General features: G+C 39.1%; 1 protein-coding gene across 2 annotated transcripts in view; it reads right to left on the minus strand.

The window, feature by feature from the left end:
- elovl7a (ELOVL fatty acid elongase 7a) overlaps nt 1-19,546 on the minus strand; it is a 49,667-nt gene that overhangs the window by 22,027 nt on the left and 8,094 nt on the right. For both annotated transcript variants that reach the window (XM_043689338.1, XM_043689332.1), the window contains exons 2-3: nt 1,806-1,909; nt 1,031-1,221 (exon numbers count right to left, since the gene is read on the minus strand). In XM_043689338.1, coding sequence (XP_043545273.1) covers nt 1,031-1,221; nt 1,806-1,869 — 255 coding nt within the window. In that variant the 5' untranslated portion in view covers nt 1,870-1,909. The remainder of the gene's footprint in view (nt 1-1,030; nt 1,222-1,805; nt 1,910-19,546) is intronic.

The following is a 19,546-nucleotide window of genomic DNA, read 5'->3' on the forward strand; positions in this document are numbered from 1 at the left end:
ATGAAGCAATTGGACAACATGACTGGCAGTTTGAGAAATTAAAAGTGGTTTCATATGAGCAAAGCTGACTCTTTTCATGCTTGTTGCCACTGAGGGATAGCATGTAAATGTCAGAGGTGCAGCTCAAAGACAGACCTACAGATGACTTCACCTTATAAGGCTAGACAAGTCCAACTATTGATGCAAAGCAAGAGTCAAAAAGAAACCTGACATTCACATTAAAGTAACATTTCAGCTGTAAAAAAAAAAGTTTGTTTGTTTAGTGAGAAGACCGAGGGAGCAGGAGGTAGTCCTTGGAACTCCCAAAGTTCAGCACAGACTTCTTACAACTCAACTCCTTTCAAGATACATATACATGACTTGCACCAAAAATATGAAGGTCTGTTACATCTAACTCAATCTGACATTTGCTACAAATACACAAGAGATGTTTCTCATGAAATAAAAAGGGAAAAGCTGAAAAGACAGGGTTCAGAACAAAAGTGTGCAAGCAAGCACAAGTCGACTGCTCAGGACACCTTCAGCCCAAGGTAGAAATCCATGACATTTCACGCTATCTTTAAAAGGGAGGGATGGAAAGAGGCGGAACAAGAGGCATGGTTTGGGGAGGTGGATTTATGGAGATCATTGGTTGAGGAGTGAAGGACAAGCCCCCAAGCGCTACCCCTGCCTTTTACCATGGTCCTGGAATAAAAGTGGCGTTTTCAGCTGTGAAAGAAAAGATAGTAGTGCTTCATATAGTTCAATATGATGCAAAGGATCACTATACTGGAGTCAAAGGCTCAAACTTGCACTCTTCACATTTTTAGGAGTGTAACCATATGTTGTACCACAAAGGAAAGCAGGAATAGGACTTAGTTTGCAGTTGAAGTCAATAAAACCTGTATGAGGTGACAATGAACATCTAGATCAATCCTTTCAAAACAGGTGCCCTCACACCTAAAAAAAGTGCAAATGCAGCAATGAATCTACTCAATCATCTCATGTCTGCATGTTTCACAAAAGCCATAATACAGGTAAAAGTACTCACTTCATAACACATATAGATCGAAAAGATCACAATTGAAAAATTGTACACAATCATTGCTTGCTTCAAATGTAATGGCTTCCTGTTCTCCATTAGTTTTGGCCCAAAGTATGTAACGAAGTAGAGGTAGGCTCCAAGGATAATTGTTTGTGGGAGTGGAGAAGACATTAATGGCCAATCTTCAACTCTGGGATCTACAAAACAAAACTAGCATTCATTAGTTTATGTCTAATAAGTTGTACTGTTTTTAAAATGAATAAGACTAACCCTTGAAATCCAAGTGGTTTTGGTACATATTTAAGACTTGCTTTTTGTATAAGAAAAGAAGTTTTGTTTTTAACTGAGCCCACTCAGCTAATACATAGATTGTCATACATATGCTGTTTAAGAATATAAAGCTAAATATCCAAGTTACTGCTAAAAATTCTGACAAAGCATCCTGGAATACTACCTTAAGCCATCAATAGCCTGAAGAAAACCAAAAAGAACTGAGAGGATCACAGTCATGACAGTTGAAGTCACTCAACAATAGCATGTTTTTTTTTGGGGGGGTGAGGTAAAAGGGGAGCTACGGATTGAGGGTAGATTTTGGGGAAAGAGGTGGATCAGGGTGGGAGAGACAGAGACATACACTGGATCCATTTGCTATTCAAGTCTCACCAACCTTTTTCATGAGACCACATCCTCCCGCAATGGATTCAAAAGATCTAACATCAAGGCCAAAATCTAAAACAAGTCAGGCTTTTTTGAGACATATCCTCTACTGAAAGGCACTTACCTGCATCCTTAAGCCATTCATCATACAGCAACACTGCTCGGGCTGTCAGCTCTTTGAAGGACATTTTGAACTACGTGCAGATTCTACTCCGGAGTACTTCAGTTCTGCAGGCAAAATACAAGTTATCTCCTATAAATGCGTTTCATTAAGTTGGGGGTTGAGTACAATGTCAACTTTACATCAAAAACAAAGTACTCATGATTTTTTTTTTTATTAGTGACGTGAAGGCTAGCTTCATATGGTGAGAAATAATTGGATCTGGTGTTTCAGAATAAGTTCAGCACCAGTTATCCAGATTAACTCTTGCATACTTATCAATTACTCAGTGCAGCATTTTTCACAAATAAGCTCAGTAAAAAAAAACTTCAAATCATGAGCAGACTCCTTTAAAAGTAATCGAAGGATAAAACCATAATGGCGGGCTCAAATATTTTAAGCAAAAATTGCTAAGGCATACACAGTGTGTCAGCAGTCTGGGTTTGATACACATCAACTAATGCATTTCAATGAATGCTTGACAATCACTTGTGCTTGGTGAAGTCTTAGATTCATAATATGAATTAATTATGGTTAACAGGGGGACAGATGATAGTGGGTATTAGTTAAATGCCTGGTCCTAATTAAAATTAGGATCAGTAGTCCTGTGGCAGCCTCCCTGCCTCTGGTCCTACCTCTGATCAATTAAAAAAAAAATGGAGGGAAAAGTTGGTGAAGAGAGCTGTGCAATGTTTTATTCAATAAAATTGATTTGGGGAAGAGCTCACAGTGTCCTGGTTTCTAATTTGCCGACAAATGTGCATCCAAGTGAATTTGGAAATCCTATTAAAGAAAGCCAATGAAAATCTATGATGGGCCTTGAGATAGTGACTGGTCTATGAAACTGAATTATGGTAGTATTTTACAGAGAGGGGGAAAGAAAAAGGCTTTTGTATTTGATAAATTATTATTCCAGGGAGTGAATATTCAAAGAAAATATTTCACCTAGTTAGGGGATTTTTAAATGAAGAGTCTTCAATTAAGAATGACTGAATCTGGAGAAAGGTTAGAAGGCAAGTGGAATTCAATCCTTTTAACTGTCTTGGGGGAACTAAATACCATTTCAGTCTCTACTCATCACTTGCACTACACAATATTATCTCATTCTTAATCTCAACTCAAGCAAGTCAATGGGTAAGTGATGAGATCAGCTTGAAATACAGAGAGGTTATGCAGGGTTAAAGCATTTAGAATGCTTTGTCATGAGACCAAAGCATCTATTGCTCAAGAGAGTATCTAAATCGTTCAATGCCTCCTTCTAATAAGAAATGAAGTTGTGTCAATTAAAACGTAAATCCTTCTGAATGTTTAGAAGTGAACACAATACATGGCAGACATACTAGTGAAGTTTGCAGAAACTCTATCTAAAGTCTAAAGCAGGTGACAGTGAAATACATGACATTTTACATATCAGTGTAGGGAACAGGAGAATGAGCACGTGGGTGCGATATCAGGGCCATTTAAACTGGGAAGATAGTGATCAATTGGAAGATATGTATGGAAACAAAAATTCACTCCACCTTCCTCCAGAAAAACAACTAACGCAAGTGGGTTTTAGACCACAGAAAACTCAGATATTTTCAGGAGTCCATCCTTTAAAATACACGTTTCCTCATGTGCAGCTGAGCATGTAATCAGGGCAGCCCGAAACCAGACCACTTGTCACACAAAGCAACCTCTCCCATGGATCCTCCACATCAGATTTTGATGGAGGGCATCACACATGAAGTCCAAGCAGTAAATTATAAACCCTCGTATTTCATTATAATAGGTGCCTTGGTTTCTAATCCTCCAACAGGAATAGTTCCCTTTTAACCTAGATCTGATCCACTCCTGGCAGTTAGCATTCTAACCCTAAATTACCTTACTGCAGACTTCCAAGCATCACTGATTAGACAATATCATCAGAGGAATGAAGGCAATCACCAACATGTCACGAGGAACCTGCTTGCAAACCTCTAACAATGTAACTTATCTATACTGTAGCGTTCAATACCACACTCTAGAGGAGGTACATTTTTCCAGTTTGTATTTCAAGCCTCCTACAATTAAGAGGAGATGAACACAAATATTCTGAGCCATTCTGCTGTTTTGGCTCCAGCTTCCATTGTTGCAGGAGTGATTTTACCAGAGAGATTTAAGAACTCTTAGGTGCAGAATTGTCTTCGCCTCCCAAGCACTTGGAGTGTTGCTTTGTATTCCAGCAACATTTCCTGCTTTACCACCATTTAAGCATCTAACTTAATCAAAAAATCCATAATAATGCAAGTGGAAAGCAAAGTGTTAGGCAATCCAGCTTCTGAAGAGATTTACTTGTTGCACAAAATAACATTACAAACTTTGGGGAAGAAAACATGGAATGTTTGAACATTCGCAGTCAAAAATCAGTCTGGCAATTATTTGCAAGTCAGTTTGGATGCTCAAGGAAATACTGAAGAGGGGGAGAGAAGAAGGACTATGCAAATGAACATTCAATAAGTAGGCTATTGCACCACTCAATCCTGTGCCATGATCAGTGTGACTAATCCGACTGCAGCCTCAACGCCATTCCCAAATACTCTCAATGACTATTAACTCACTTCATCTGCTACATTCAGTTTAAAAATATTCAATGAACAGAACTAAGTTAGTTCTGAAGGAGGGTCACGGGACCCGAAGCAGTCACTGATTTCTCTCCATAGATGCTGCCAGATCTGCTGAGGTTTTTTCAGCAACCTGTGCTTCTGTTTGACTTCCAGCATTGGCAGTTCTTTTAGTTTTTGTTTAAAGAACAGTATACATAGAAACAGGGCTTTTGGCCCATTAAGCCAGACACATCACCTTCCTAACATTTTGTTGGCTCTACGCAGTTCATGACTCTATTCCCTGCCTATTCACATATTCTTAAAAATAATCATATCTGCTTCTACCACCTCCTCTTGTAGCACATTCAAACTACCTCTCATCTCCTTGAAAGTCTTCCCCTTTTTACCTTAAGCCTACAGTCCATGGCATTGCTGTCTCAACCTGGGAAAAAGACCAACTTTCCAATCTATCCATGCCTCTCATAAAGAGGTTTACTATAATCGGAACACCCCTCATCCTTAGATGTTCATGTGAAAACAAACCTTTTGTCCAATCTCTTCTCATAGCTAATACCCTTAAGACTAGGCAACTTCCAGATAAAACTTTTCTGTATCCCCTCCAAAGCCTCCATTCTTCTGGTAGTATGGTGACCAGAGCTGTACACAAAATTTCAAATGTGGCCAAACTAAAGTTTATGAAGCTGCAACATGACTTGCCAATTTCTATACTGTACCCTGACCAAAAACAAACATGCCATTTGGCATCTTGACCACCTTATCGCCTTGTGTTGCTAATTTCATGGAACAGTGGACCTATACACCTAAAGTCCTTTAGGAAAACACTCCTGAGACCTTTGCCATTAACTATTCACTTCCCTCCTGCATTGGATCTCCCAAAATACATCAGCTTGCATTTGTCTGGATTCAACTGCACCTACCATTTCTCCATCCAAGTCCCCAGCACATATCCTGCTACATCCTCACTTATTTACTATTCGGAGCTCCCCCCAATCTTGGCGTTGTCTGCTAATGTACTAATGAGACTACCTATATTCTCCTCCTCATAATTATTACAAACAATGGGCATTCCAGCACTGATCCCTGCAGAACACTACTGTCTGAAGGTCTGTCAGAAAAGCCCTTTCTCATCACTATTGTCTTTAACTTAGCCAGTTCGTTAATCTTACCAGTTCATAGATATCACATTACTTCACTTTTGTATCAGCCTGCCATGAGGGACCATGACAAAAGCCTTGCTAAAACTCATTATAGACCACATCCACTGCCCTACCCTCAATCATCTTGGTCATTTCCTCAAAAAAATTCAAATCAAGTTTGAGACACCAATGTCTCATAACCCTCCAAAAAAAAATCACCACATTTAAAGATAAGCATTGTCTTATTTTAATTATATCCTTAAGTTTGCATCTCCACAACAAGAAACAAGCCTTTTTAGCTTGGAATCCACCCGATGAAGTCTCAAGTTATTATGTATCAATAAAGGTCACGGTCTTGTTTTTCTAAATTCCAAGAGATTCAAGCTTAGCCTGTCCAACCTTTAAGATAACTTCATACTCTACAACCCCAGTCCCTCTTCAGGTGTCAATGGAGTGAATCATCCAAATTGTCCCCAGTGTATGTGTACTCTCTTTTAATGAAAGGAGACAAACCGTGTACAAATCTCCAGATGTGGCCTTCCTAGCACGATAGAATTTTTTGGTACAATTTATATGAACAAGTTCACACAACGAGATACAAATATTTTGGCAACAATTATGACCGCATGGTTATATTAAGGTTGCAGAATTAGATGTAACTTTCTCACTTAGACTGTATTTATTTGCAACATTACAGATTGAGGGTGGGGGAGGTGGAGAAACAAATTCCTGCACATGCTGTATCGCACAGAGTATGAGCAAGCATCAATTAGCAACAAAAAAAGTTGGCTTGACATGGGCGAACAAAGTTAATGTTCAGCATTTTTAGGTATTTTTAGATGTTAACAAATTGCAAAGTTCCTACTGTATTAGAGCGAGGGCTGACCCTCCTGAGAACTAAAATCGAAACACCCAAAGAGAAGCACCTCATCCCATAATCTGTAAAAGGAGCGTGAAGAGGGGTGTAACCTACTTCTCACCAACTTGTAGTAGTTAAATCAAAATCAATTCCTGACATTCAGTTTAAAATCAAAGTAACAATTTATCGATCAAACAGTGAACAAATTAACTAAACTATTAACAAACAGAATAAATCCCTTCTAACTATCCCCAAACAAAACAAGATTCTAATGGTATGCTGTTCCAATTAATACAAGTTCCACTCTTTAAAAGAAATATAATCTAGTCTCTTGAAATTACAGCCAGGTTACATGACTTCAGAAATGTTCTGTGCCTTCTTCATCAATTCTTCGGTCAGGAATATTAACTAGTTGGTTGTTGGTACCGTTATTTCGATGGCACTTTTTCTTAAACAGCGGAGCCTGAGAGAACAAGCAATTCTCTTGAGAGCTGAGGCAGTTAGCTCTGGTGGATAGCAGCTAGCTGAGGTCTGTGTACAACTGCCCCCTTCTTTTTATACCATTGATGACATATCAATATTTCTTACAATAGGATTGGTCCTCTGTTGTCAAAACCAGACTTAAATTTAATAGGTTTTTGGTATCTAAGTACCTGGTTCAAATTGATTGGCTAAATTCAATTGCGTGTTGTCTTAGTAAAAACTGCTATTTGGCCTGCTTACTGTACAGCCTTTCGATACACATTTCAATTAGTGTACTTTTTGTACTTGCAAACTTTCAAGCTGCTGCTCACAGACATCCATTTCCATCTAAGCACAGAAAAAGCACACCATCTTTTAAAGGGACCACACAATGCTTTCCCCCCCAGCATTTTACAAACCCAACTTCTAACTACCTGCCTCCCAATCTACAAGTACTCTACCAAACTTTGTAACACTATATATAACCGATCAGTTAACAACTGTTTCCACTGAAACACATTCTACTGAATTGATTGAAGCATATGACAACAATTTGTAAATGAGATTCTAATATGCAGAATTGTGATTTGTTGATTTTTACCAAAAAGTATTAAGTTTAATATTGAGAAGAAAATTAGCCAAGGGAGAACTTGAAATGACTTGGTGATTAAGAGTCCCATTATTACCAATTGAGCTACTGAAGTGGAATAGAAACCTCCTGCACCCAGCCCAACTAAGCAGTACTCAAATCTCAAGAGGTTGCAATCCCAGATTGGAATTTGGGATGAACTGATGCACGCAACTGCTATTTTCCAATATGCTCCACTCAAATACGTTGCAGTAAAATTTCCCCCATATGGCCACTCAGGCCACAGGTAATACACAAGTTTGAACTTGAATAATGGAATTCTCATAGAAAATGGTTTAATTACAGTCCAATGCAACAAGAGACTAAATTGCTTTTGACAGAAGCAAAATCCTGTCACTGATTCGAAAAGTGTGTGTCAAGAGTAATTGCAAATGCATTAGTCGCCATGGTGTGGCACAAATCTGCATGCACAACCCTTCCTGATGATATCTGGTCAACAAGATTTATAGAAGGTCGACTGAAATGATTAGATTTTGACAAAGAGCATTGCCACATTATTCACATATGCTTATTCCACGTTACTGATGGATGCAAAAACTAAAACTTTGGTCTCCATTTGAAAGGTACTCTTTTACTGGTACTCAAACTAGAATGGTAAAGGAGCAATAAAGTTAAAAAACCTGTCTTTTTCATGCCACAGTGGCAACTGGGGAGTCACAGGAATGCTCGAAGACACCAGCATAAAAAAGAGAGCTGGTGGCAATCTAAGTTGATTGCACTTCCATCAAATGACAGCTGCAATGTAATGAAGCACCCTGCAGTCAACTTTGGTGACTCAGTTGATGGTACATTGTTCCTTACTATGAAGCTGACACCGTACTCATGGCAGTCTCAATACTCTAGTCATGCCAGAAGAAATAATTGGCCTTTTGAATTGAGTCAGTTTTGCCCAATCTAGTTGCTTGTAGAGTGAATGTCAACACCAAGCTTGTGTAACTCACAATCAGCTGTCCTGTGTACATTAGCAGTACATAAAAATGTGTCACTGGAAAAGCGCAGGTCAGGCAGCAAAGGAACAGGAGAATCGACATAAGCTTATGCCCGAAACATCGATTCTCCTGTTCCTTTGATGCTGCCTGACCTGCTGCGCTTTTCCAGCAACACATTTTTAAGCTCTGATCTCCAGCATCTGCAGTCCTCACATTCTCCTACATTAGCAGTACAGCAAACTTCCTAGTTCACTCCAGGCTAGTGTCCTTATATTTCAGCTTCCAAGCATTTTCTTAGTTTATCACACATTGCAAGGTATGGTACAAGCAGGTGCAAGCTTGCTGAACCAATGTTACCTTCTCTAGATCTCAGACAGGTATCTGGAGGAAAGATGAAAGCCTAAATGTCTGGGATCTGGACAGTCTCAGGAGACTTCGCTGGAGGGAAGAACCAACACCAACCATCCAATGGGATTGTACTCTGGATTGTGCATCAAGTTTTCTCCCTTAGATGAAGGAGTTAAATGGCCTAGATTTTGTGATCTGTATCAGACACAGAAGTTAAAAGAAAACACATTCTGCAGCAGGGTCACTGCTTTCAAACAGGAACTCTGCTTTCTCTCCACAGTTGTTGTCAGATCTACTTAGTGTCTCCAATAATCTTTTTGTTTTGAATTTTCAACATCTGCACATTTTTTTTTAATTAAAAAAAGCATTTGCCTTTAGATTAGTTCCTTCACAAAGCAAAGACAAATCCACATAGATCCCTGTATATTAGTCAGCTTGGAGAAAATAAATTATTTAGAAGGAAGCAAGGTTTGATCAGGGACAGTCAGCATGGATTGTCAGAGGGAGGTCATGGCTAACAAACCTCATGGAATTTTGATGAAATGAAGTGTTGGCATGAGGGTAGAATAGTTGATGTTGTTTATATGATTTCAGCAAGGCCTTTGATAAAGTCTGACAGAAAGAAGATAAAAGCTCATGGAATCCAGGGAAAATTGGCAAGTTGGATCCAAAGTTGCCATAGTGACAGGAGACAAAAGATGGTGGTAAAAGATTGTTTGAGAGATTGGAACCCAGCATTCAGTGGCATACCACTGGAATCAGTGCTAGGTCCCTTGTTTTGTTATTGATAAATGGCATAGAGAGAATATTGAAGGGATGAGAATGAAATTCATGGATGACAAAGGTTGGCTGGCTGGTTGATAGTGAGGAGGAAGGTGTTAGGTTACAAGATGATATAGACAGTTTGGACAGATTAAGAATGTGTATAGGATATATGCAGGCAGGGAAAGAGTGAAGTTCTGAGTTTTGTGATTCAAGTGGTTCAGCATAAGAACTTACAGTTAACAATGAGGTGCTGCAGGCAAGAGTAATGGGTTAACAACGTGGAAAAGCAGTCACTATGTAGAGCCATTGAACAAGATGAGGTTGCATTCAGTATCTAAGGTCAGTTTAACAAGCTCAAAGTATTCATCATGCGAAGCCAGTTATTCATTGTGTAATAGCCTTAACCTTTACTATTGACACTCGCTGATTGATCAGCTGACTGTTATAATATGTATATTCCCTTATCTGGATGCTTCTCCCTGTAAAATGACTATATAATTCATTAAGAAACTGCTGTTCGAGAAAGAGTGAACTCATGTCTCTGTGCACATGGGCAATTGTTCTCGCTCTCCAGGGCCTGGAATAAAGAGGAAGAAGGCAATGCCATCCGGTTTCTGAGCGTTTTGCTTCGACTGAAGTAGGTAAACGGGACAAGGTGGACAGATCAATGGCAGATGAAATTTTCCCTAATAAATGTGAGTTGTTGTACTTTGGAAGAAGGAACAAAACAAGAGCACTGAATGAATGGCAAGATACTAGGAAGCTCTGGGTGCTCGCTGTCAGATCCCTGAAGGTAGTTACTAGGATAGTTAGTTATGGTGGTATACAGGACACGTAGCAGTTGTAGTATCGATTACAAGAGTAGGAAGATCACATTGCAGTGGTCGAGAATTTTGGCAAGATCACAGTTGGACTACTGTACACATTTTTGGTTGCCACGTTGTAGGTAAGATTTGATAACACTAGAGGGGGTGCAAAGGAGATTCACCAGGATGTTGCTTGGGATGGAATGTTTCAGCGATGGAGAGAGGCTGGATAAGCTTGGGTTGGCTGCTTCAGAGCAGGGAAGGTTCAGGTGGTGGAAGGGACTTGACAGATGTATAAGATTACAAAGGGCATGGACAGGATGGGTGGAAAGCAGTTGCTCTCCTTAGTTGAAAGTTCAATGACAAAGGAGCATAATTTTTTTTTTAAAAAAAGTGAAAGGCAGGTTTACAGGGGATTTGAGGAAAATCTTTCACACAGACAGTGATGGGGGTCGAGAATGCACTGCCCAAGAGAATAGTTGAGGCAGGTAACCACAACCTTTAAACAGGTCCTTGGATGAGCACTTCAGGTATCATAACATTCAAGGCTATAGGTCAAATGCAGTAAAGTCAGACTAGCTTGGGCAGTTGTATACTTTTGGCAGTACAGACATAATTGGCGAAAAAAGGCCCTCTTCTCTCCTGCATGATTCAGTGTGGAACAGGCCATTTGATGCTATCGTTCTGGACAGTAGACCCTACCTAAGACCAGAATCCCACCCGCCATAATCTGTTCATTTTTAAACAGCAGGTTTCAAATCAGCTTGCTCAGATCACATTCTGCCAGCTGGTCAATTTCAGACGAGATCATAAGCAAGCCAATTTTATGTTTACAGAATTTCTTTCTCTAGGCAGTCAAAAGATAGTGGAAAAGCAACCATATGGATACACTCTCCTGTCAGCCTGCAAGCTTGTACCTTGCCTGTTGCTTAAATCAGCCACAGATCAGAGGCAGCATCTTAAATAAAAATCAAACCAGCAGCTGATACTCAGATGATTTCCATTTTCTGGAATCAACTTTAAATCACCTTGATACAGGATCTAGAAAGATCTAAGAACCCAATAAGGAAATATTTGAGTCACCAACCCATGATTCCACTTTTAATACTTTTAAATATTAAGTGCTAAGCTGCCATTTTTTTTAAAAAAAGAAACGTACAAGAACACCTGTGTGTCTTAGCCACAGCATTTAAATAATTAACATTAATTAAAATTGGCAAGTTGTTTTTAAAAAAACATTGACCTGTAGTCAACCTCGGAGCAGGAGAATAAAAATAAAACCAGGGCCAATTGCTTGTCATTTGACCATAACATCCAAAATAAAGTTACTGAAATTCATAACTATGAAAATTTTCCATTGAAGTTAATCTCCACGCTCAATTGCAGCAGAGAAACAATACATAAAACGGTAGTAGAACACTCTTCTTAAAGAAAAGAAATACATGAAAAACTATGTTTAAGCTCAGGCTAAAGCTATTGTACTTTTGCCCAACAACAATAGAATGGAACAAATGAACGACCACAACTTTGTAAACTGCCACGATTACATGGTCAGCAGAGGACTCTTGTGGTACAGTGTTTGTAAGCTGGACCATAAAGCTCAAATCTGACCCAGTTTGCGGCATGTCATAAGATCTAAAAACAGATTAATTAGAAAATATCTGCAATCAGAGAATGGTGCATTGAGTCGTCCTCAAAACAAGAATTTCAGCTCCACATTAGATAACTTCAGTTTTGCATCACTCTTATGAAGCAGACATTACATATAAATTGCAGCACACGTGACAAAAGCACTCATTAAACAATAGGTGTAAATTGCAGAATTATGAATTGCTGTCATTGGCAAATAGAAAAGTGTAGAAAAGCGAGAAAGATTAAAATCAAAACCAGCCATGAAAATTGAAACAAAATATTGGTGGAGGTGGTCATCTGATATTGCTGGTCTCTATGTTTAGTACACAAATGTTGCAAGTGCCCACTTGATGGAAATACCGTTTCTTGAGCTTCTTCGGAACCCTGGACTGTGAAGATGAAGGTCCGAGCCCCAAAAGGGATTTAGACTTTTGGTGTTATACTATGAACCTTGCAGAATTTAACCTTTCCTGCCCCCCATCCTGTCAGACTTTTCCAATTGAACAGCTTCCCACATTTCTACTTTTCACTTGCTGAAAGACTATTATTTATCCTAACTTTTTCCATTTCTGATTGAGGTCACTAACCTGAACCATTAACTTTCTCTCCATAGATGGTGTTTGATCTGCTGAGCAATTAATGCATTGCACTTTTATTTCAGATTTGCAAAATCCACAGCAATGTTTTTTTCTTTTGTATTAAATTATTTTGAATGCTGCAAATACAGTTCCTCAAATTTTCAGATGTTGAAATACAATTATTGATCAGCCTGAAGAACAAGGTCTTCACAACACAAGTTGACATTAGCATATACTTGAGCAGCTCAAAAATGCTAAAATTTTAATAAAATTGGACCCTTCAGATCCTGAGCAGCTAAAGCATGCCCCAGCTCTCCACTCTATTACACTAAATTAAATTCCCCAACAATAAGCCTGCAAGCAAGCAAACATTCAGTAAACGTACATCGAAACCTTAGCTAGTTCACAATGCTCATTCCTTCCAGGAAATTCAGATTACATACCCTTAATATCAGCAGCACACTTGAAGTTGTCAGTATTGAACTGATGTCGAATGATTCCTTGCAATTTCATTCAAAATGGAAATTCACAACTGCTAAATCTAAATCAAAGCCATGCTGAATGGATTTGATTAAATTATCCACAAATCCTGTCTGCATTACCAGTTTGCATCTGTTTTAATCAAGAAAAGACACTTCATTATTCTGAATGGATTGTTGTGAAGTCTGGTAGTCAGGTTGGTGCAATCACGTTATGTATTAATGTTGCCAGGAAACAAAAGCATTCATATACATTCCTACCCAATTCACAAACAATTCAAAAACAATACATAATTGTCTCCACAGCATTAACTGTTCTTAGCCAAAAGTAGTAGGGATCCTGCAACTGAGTTCCAGGATTAGGAACAAGGGTAAATAAAGTTCAGTTGAATATTATATCCAAATCTTTTTCCACACACAAGCATACACAAATAATGAATGTTCAGACACTAAAAATGTATTCCAATCAGGTTATGCCTTCAGGGAGAAAGTGAGGACTGCAGATGCTGGAGATCAGAGCTGAAAATGTGTTACTGGAAAAGCGCAGCAGGTCAGGCAGCATCCAAGGAGCAAGAGAATCGACGTTTCGGGCATAAGCCCTTCTTCAGGATTCCTGCCCGAAACGTCGGCTCATGCCCGAAACGTCGATTCTCCTGCTCCTTGGATGCTGCCTGACCTGCTGCGCTTTTCCAGCAACACACTTTCAGGTTATGCCTTCAGCCAAATTATACCATAATTGATAGAGTATAAACCATAGTCTAAATAATTCAATAATACTACACTGCTAATCTAAAAGTCTAGAGTCTGTCAAAGCCACTATGGTAAACAAGTGTCAAAAAGAGAACTATTATTCAAAAAAATTTCATCTTGCTTGCTTACTCAAATTTCTGAGTGTATTCCTCAAGTGAAGTTGGCTCCATCCTGTCAGTGCATGGCGTATCAGCAATTTCAATAATTACCCTATTAACATGGTAATATTCCACTGTTAACATGAACAACTAGCATACAGAGGAACCTTGATTATCCAGCATTCAATTATCTGAATACCAGATTATCCAGCAAGATTGCAAGGTCACAAAGCTTGGCTAAACTACACTATCCGGAATTCAATTAACCGAATGAAATACTACCCACCCATGTCCTTCAGATAATCGTGATTCTTCTTTAATGAAAATAACTTAATGTTCAATAAAAAAGTATAAAACTAAGGAAGAAATGCCTTTTAGAGGGTGAGCATTTAAACGTTTATAAAATCAGAATAGTAATGTTGCTGGCAAGGCTGCTAACTGGACACAGTTGCCATTCATTCCCCTCCGTGTGCTGGCTGGAAAAGCAGTCACTTGAACCAAGACGTCCACCTGGTGTAGGACTGGGTTTAATAGATGACAGAAACAGGACGATATGCAAAGATATAACTGAATAATAAATAATACCAATACCACCGCCGCCACCACCACATTTTAAAAGTAGAACTCAGTGGAATAGGTTACTGGACAATGACAGCATGCCCTCTAGTCAATTAAAATGGCATCACAGATAGCAAAATTCTGCCCATCATATTTAACCAATGAGGACTTGGCTGACGGAGAATTGCTTAATGGTTTAGTGATCATTCTACCTATTAACAGCTTGACTATACATTAATTATGGATTCAGTTATTTCAGCTAAGAAATTTGGAAAAAAGATAACAATTCAGAACATATGCCTTAGAGGGCAGACTGTCAATTAATCTAAATTTATGCTCAATTAATCTAAATGTTTTGACAATGTAGCTAAATTGATAGAGGAATACAACCACTTTTGGAATTTCAGAAAATGGTCAATATCCTGAATGACAAAGAATAATCATGAAATTTGGGTATATGGGACACGAAAAAACGGTTCATTTGATAAAAATAAGATACTGTTTTTATTTCAGATTGTCAGCATCTGCCGTAAGGGCGGAAAAATTCAGTAGGTCTGTTAGCATCTATGTAAAGATTAGTCGTGTTAAAATTGAGTTTGATGATTCTTGCTGACAATAGAGAGTACTGAAGTCATAGCAGACATGAAATGTTAAATTGTTTTTCTCGCTCTCGCCACTGTGCTGCCAACACTCTTAATACAACCAACATTCATCAGTATTGCTAACATCGGAGAGAAGTTTATTCTGGAGTTACTCAGGGAACAATGCTAGATCCTCTTTGAATTGCGCATAAAGTATACAAACATTGCATTTATCTAGCCAGGGAGGCATTATGTCAGAGTGCTTGACAACCAATGATGTATTTTTACTCTACACAGTCAGTTACAATGCAGAAAACATAAGTCAATTTATTCAAAAAAAAGTTTTACTTGTTACAGGTATTTATTTTGCGTGCTGCTGATTAAGAGGTAAATATTTTCCAGGATAACTTTCCTGTTATTCTTTGAAACAATGCCAAAGAATTTTTGGCATTCAAACAAGCAGACAAAGCCTCGGTTCAGCATCTCAGCTGAAAGACAATAGTCTAACAGTGGCACTGATCCAGCAGTATTGCACTGGACATACCAGCCCTGTTTTCACAGTTTACACGACAGAATGGGACTTTTAACCCAAAACCTAGAAAATGTGGTTCTTTGATGGATTGGGATAATATTGAAACTTGTGGGAAAAGATTTGGAAAAAAAAAGAACTCAAAAGATGGAAAAAGGTGCTTCAGCAAAGCAGTGGCAGATTAATTCAAATGTGGATCAATGTGGGGAAAAAGACATTTTAAGACAAAAGGAAGATAATACATTTATTGCAAAGATCCTGAATGGTGCAAACAAACAGAACAGAGATCTTAAAACAAACTTTATTCAATTGTAGGAATAAAAAGAAAATCCATTAAAAAAAGGTACTCTGAATGGTGTTTACACAATAGGAAAAAAGTACCAAAATTTTTTTTTACAGCTGTTAATTGTATGGAGGAGTGTGTACAGTTGTATGTGTCCTGTTACAGACAGAACAAATCTATTGACAGATCTCAATTACACAGCAGGCATGTCCACAGAGTGGACTATGAACTAAGTTTGTATGCCCTATTGGTTGGACAGTTCCAATTCAAAAAGCTGCGCTTAGAGTGAGACTCCTGCATCACCAAGACAGGCCCTTCAGCTCAAACTGGTCTGTTCCCAAATGTCCATCCATGACCCCATTTCCCTGCACTTGGCCCAAATCCTTCTAAACCTTTCCGATCTATGTATTTGTCGAAAAGCCTTTCAAATGTTGTTAATGCACGCACCTCAACCACTTCTGCTGGCAATTCATTCCATAGGTGTACCATCCTCGGTGTAAATACGTTATCCCTCAGGTTCCCTTTTATACTTTCTCCTCTAACCTTAAACTGATGCCTTATCGTCCTCAATTGCCCAACCATAGGACAAATACTGAGTATATACACCCTATTCTGCCTCTCAGGATCTTATACACTTCTGTAAGATTTCCCCCCTCAGTCTCCTATGTTCTAAAGGAACAAAGTCCTAACTTGACTACCTTCTCCCTATAACTCAGACCCTTGCATCCAGGCAACATCCTTGTAAATTTCTTTCCAATTTAATAACATCCTTCCTATAGGAAGGTGACCAAAGCTGAATACAGTACTCCAAGTGCAGCCTCACCAGCATCCTGTACAATTGCAACAGAACTTCTCAACTTCTGTACTCCATATCCTGACTGATAAAGGCCAGTGTGCCAAAAGCCTTCTTCCCTACCTGTTACTCCACTTTCAGAGAACTGGGCACCTGAACTCCAAGGTCCCTCTGTTCCACTATACTCTTTAAGGCCCCACCATGGAACCATTGAGTTGACTTTCCAAAAATGCAACACTTCACAATTATCTAAATTAGACTCCATTTGCCATTTCTCAGCTCATTTCCCCAGCTGATCAAGATCCTGCTGACATTTCTGAGAACCTTCCTCACTGTCCACGACACCACATATTTTAGTGTCATCTGCAAACTTAATCATACCTTATACATTCTCATCCAAATCATTGATACAGATAAACAGCAATGGGCCCAGCACCAACCCCGGAGGTATGCTACTCACAGGCCTGTGCTGTTGATTCAACAAGCCTTTAGACCTTGCTTGCTTAGATAATTGTAATAAATAATGGTGTCACGATAAATATATTAGCTAAAAAATAGGCAAATTTAAAGTACAAACATTGTGCATTAAAATGAAAATGATATCAGTCTTTCATCGAAGATTCTGTTTCTAATGCAGAAGAATTAAAAACTTGAAGTCAGATTCAGCAATCGGTGATGAGCTATGGGGGAAATTGTTGGAGGTTGCTCCTGTGGATGGACTGAAGCAAATCTGAGACGTGAATGAAGGTTCTTTTGTCTCACTTTTATGCACTGTAGGTTATGGCTTTTGGTAGTTGGCTCAGTACAGCAGTGATGGCTACCACATTTTCAGAGAAATAGTTTTTTTTTAAAAAAAGACAGTCCACTCACTGTTCAGAAAATTCTGAAAATGGTTAAAAGTGAACAAACTTTTATCCAGTTCAAAACTAATTGCAGCTCTTTGGAGCAGCACAATGGCTCAGTGGTTAGCACTGCTGCCTCACAGCACCAGGGTCCCAGGTTCAATTCCAGCCTTGGACAACTGTCTGTGTGGAATTTGCACATTCTCCCTGTGTCTGCGTGGGTTTCCTCTGGGTGCTCCAGTTTCCTCCCACAGTCCAAAGATATGCCAATCAGGTGAACTGGCCATGCTAAATTGCCCATTGTGTTAGGTGCATTAGTCACAGAGGGGGTGGGTTGGTCTTCGGAGGGTCGGTGTGGACTTGTTGGGTCGAAGGATCTGCTTCCACTCTGTAGGGAATCTAATCTAATCTAAGCTGCTATTCACAGTTCCAAATTGGTATTGTGTTAGCAGACACATGGCCTTTCGGTTGAAGTAATTAACTTTCACTGTTTCAGCCATTAGTTTGGCTAGATAGTCAGTCAGTCAGGTTTTGGAAAGGTAGGAAACATTATTCACATCTCAAGGGAAGCCATGAAATAAGTTTCTGATTATCCTTTGATATTTCAAGAGATCTCATGATTCTTTAAGAGTATAGACTGGTTCATATACCAGTTGAATCCACAAGAATCCACCTGGCTCTGGGAATAATTTTCAAAGACTGCTTGTGTCTAGGTTGAAGAGAGGAGCTTCCTTGGCAAGACATAACTATCTCAAATGTATAATTATTAACAGTTCCCCTTACATTTGAGTGGATAATTATGAGGGAATTCTGGGTCTGTGAAGGCTTGATCAAAAAAATATTTAACCGAAATTGAATGCTGAAGGTGGTCCTGATCAAGGATTTTAGATTACAAAAGAATTTGAAAGAGAACACAGATGATGTTACCTTACTCACTGGGGATAATAGGCCTGATTTTTCAGTCACAAAAACAAGCTGTCTTTAGATCTTTATGTTAATAGCACTTGCAAGTCTCCCTTCAATAGATAAATCTTAGAAAGTGTTGGAAGAAAGTGTTGGTCTTATCAAGAGTCTTCTAAACATGCATTCTGAAGAGAAATCACACTGAACCTGCAACATTAATTCTCTCCAATAGATGCGGTCCAACTTGTTGAGATTCCCATGCATGTGATTTTCATTTCAGATTTCTTGAATTCACAATATTTTGCTTTAAACTGAAAATATGATCTGCTAGCTGTCTAAGTAGATGTAACGCAAAGAGTGAACAAGGTGAACTGTATTACAATTCTAGAAAGGCAGACTGAAACCAAGAGGCAGAAAATTGAACAAAAACAAAATAGGAGGCCATTTAACCCGCTGAGCCTGCTCTGGCATTTATTTTGATCATGGCTGATCATCCAACTCAACACCGTTCCTATTACATCCTTGGATTCCTTTAATCAAAAAAGTGCTACATCCAACTCCTGCTTGAAATCAATGCTTTAGTCTCAATTGCTTTGTTTGTGAAATTCCATGGATTCACTGACTGAAGAAATTTCTGCTCACCTTGGTACTAAACACTTTACTCCATATCCTTAAACCCTCACCCCTGGTTCTGGTCTTCTCATTCGGAGCATCCTTCGTGTATCTACCTTTCTCGTCCTATCAGAGTTTCAAAGATTTCTATGAAATTCCACCTTCTCCTTCCAAACTCCACTGAATTTAGTCCTGGCTGGTCCAGTCTTCTTTCATTTTTTTTTAAAAAGATTCCCTACAGTGTGGAAACAGGCCCTCCAGCCCAACAAGTCCATATCAACCCTACGAAGAGCAACCCACCCAGACCCATTCCTCTACATTTACCCTTCACCTAACACTACGGGCAATTTAGCATGACCAATTCACCTAACCTGGACATTTTTGGATTGTGGGAGGAAACCGGAGCAAACCTACACTGATACGGGGAGAATGTGCAAACTCCACACAGACAGTTGCCTGAGGCAGGAATTGAACCCGGGTCTCTGGCGCTGTGAGGCAGCAGTGTCCACTTGTTTTTTGCTTTTTTGC

Source organism: Chiloscyllium plagiosum, chromosome 1, assembly GCF_004010195.1.
Source record: "Chiloscyllium plagiosum isolate BGI_BamShark_2017 chromosome 1, ASM401019v2, whole genome shotgun sequence".
Classification (NCBI taxonomy): domain Eukaryota; kingdom Metazoa; phylum Chordata; class Chondrichthyes; order Orectolobiformes; family Hemiscylliidae; genus Chiloscyllium; species Chiloscyllium plagiosum.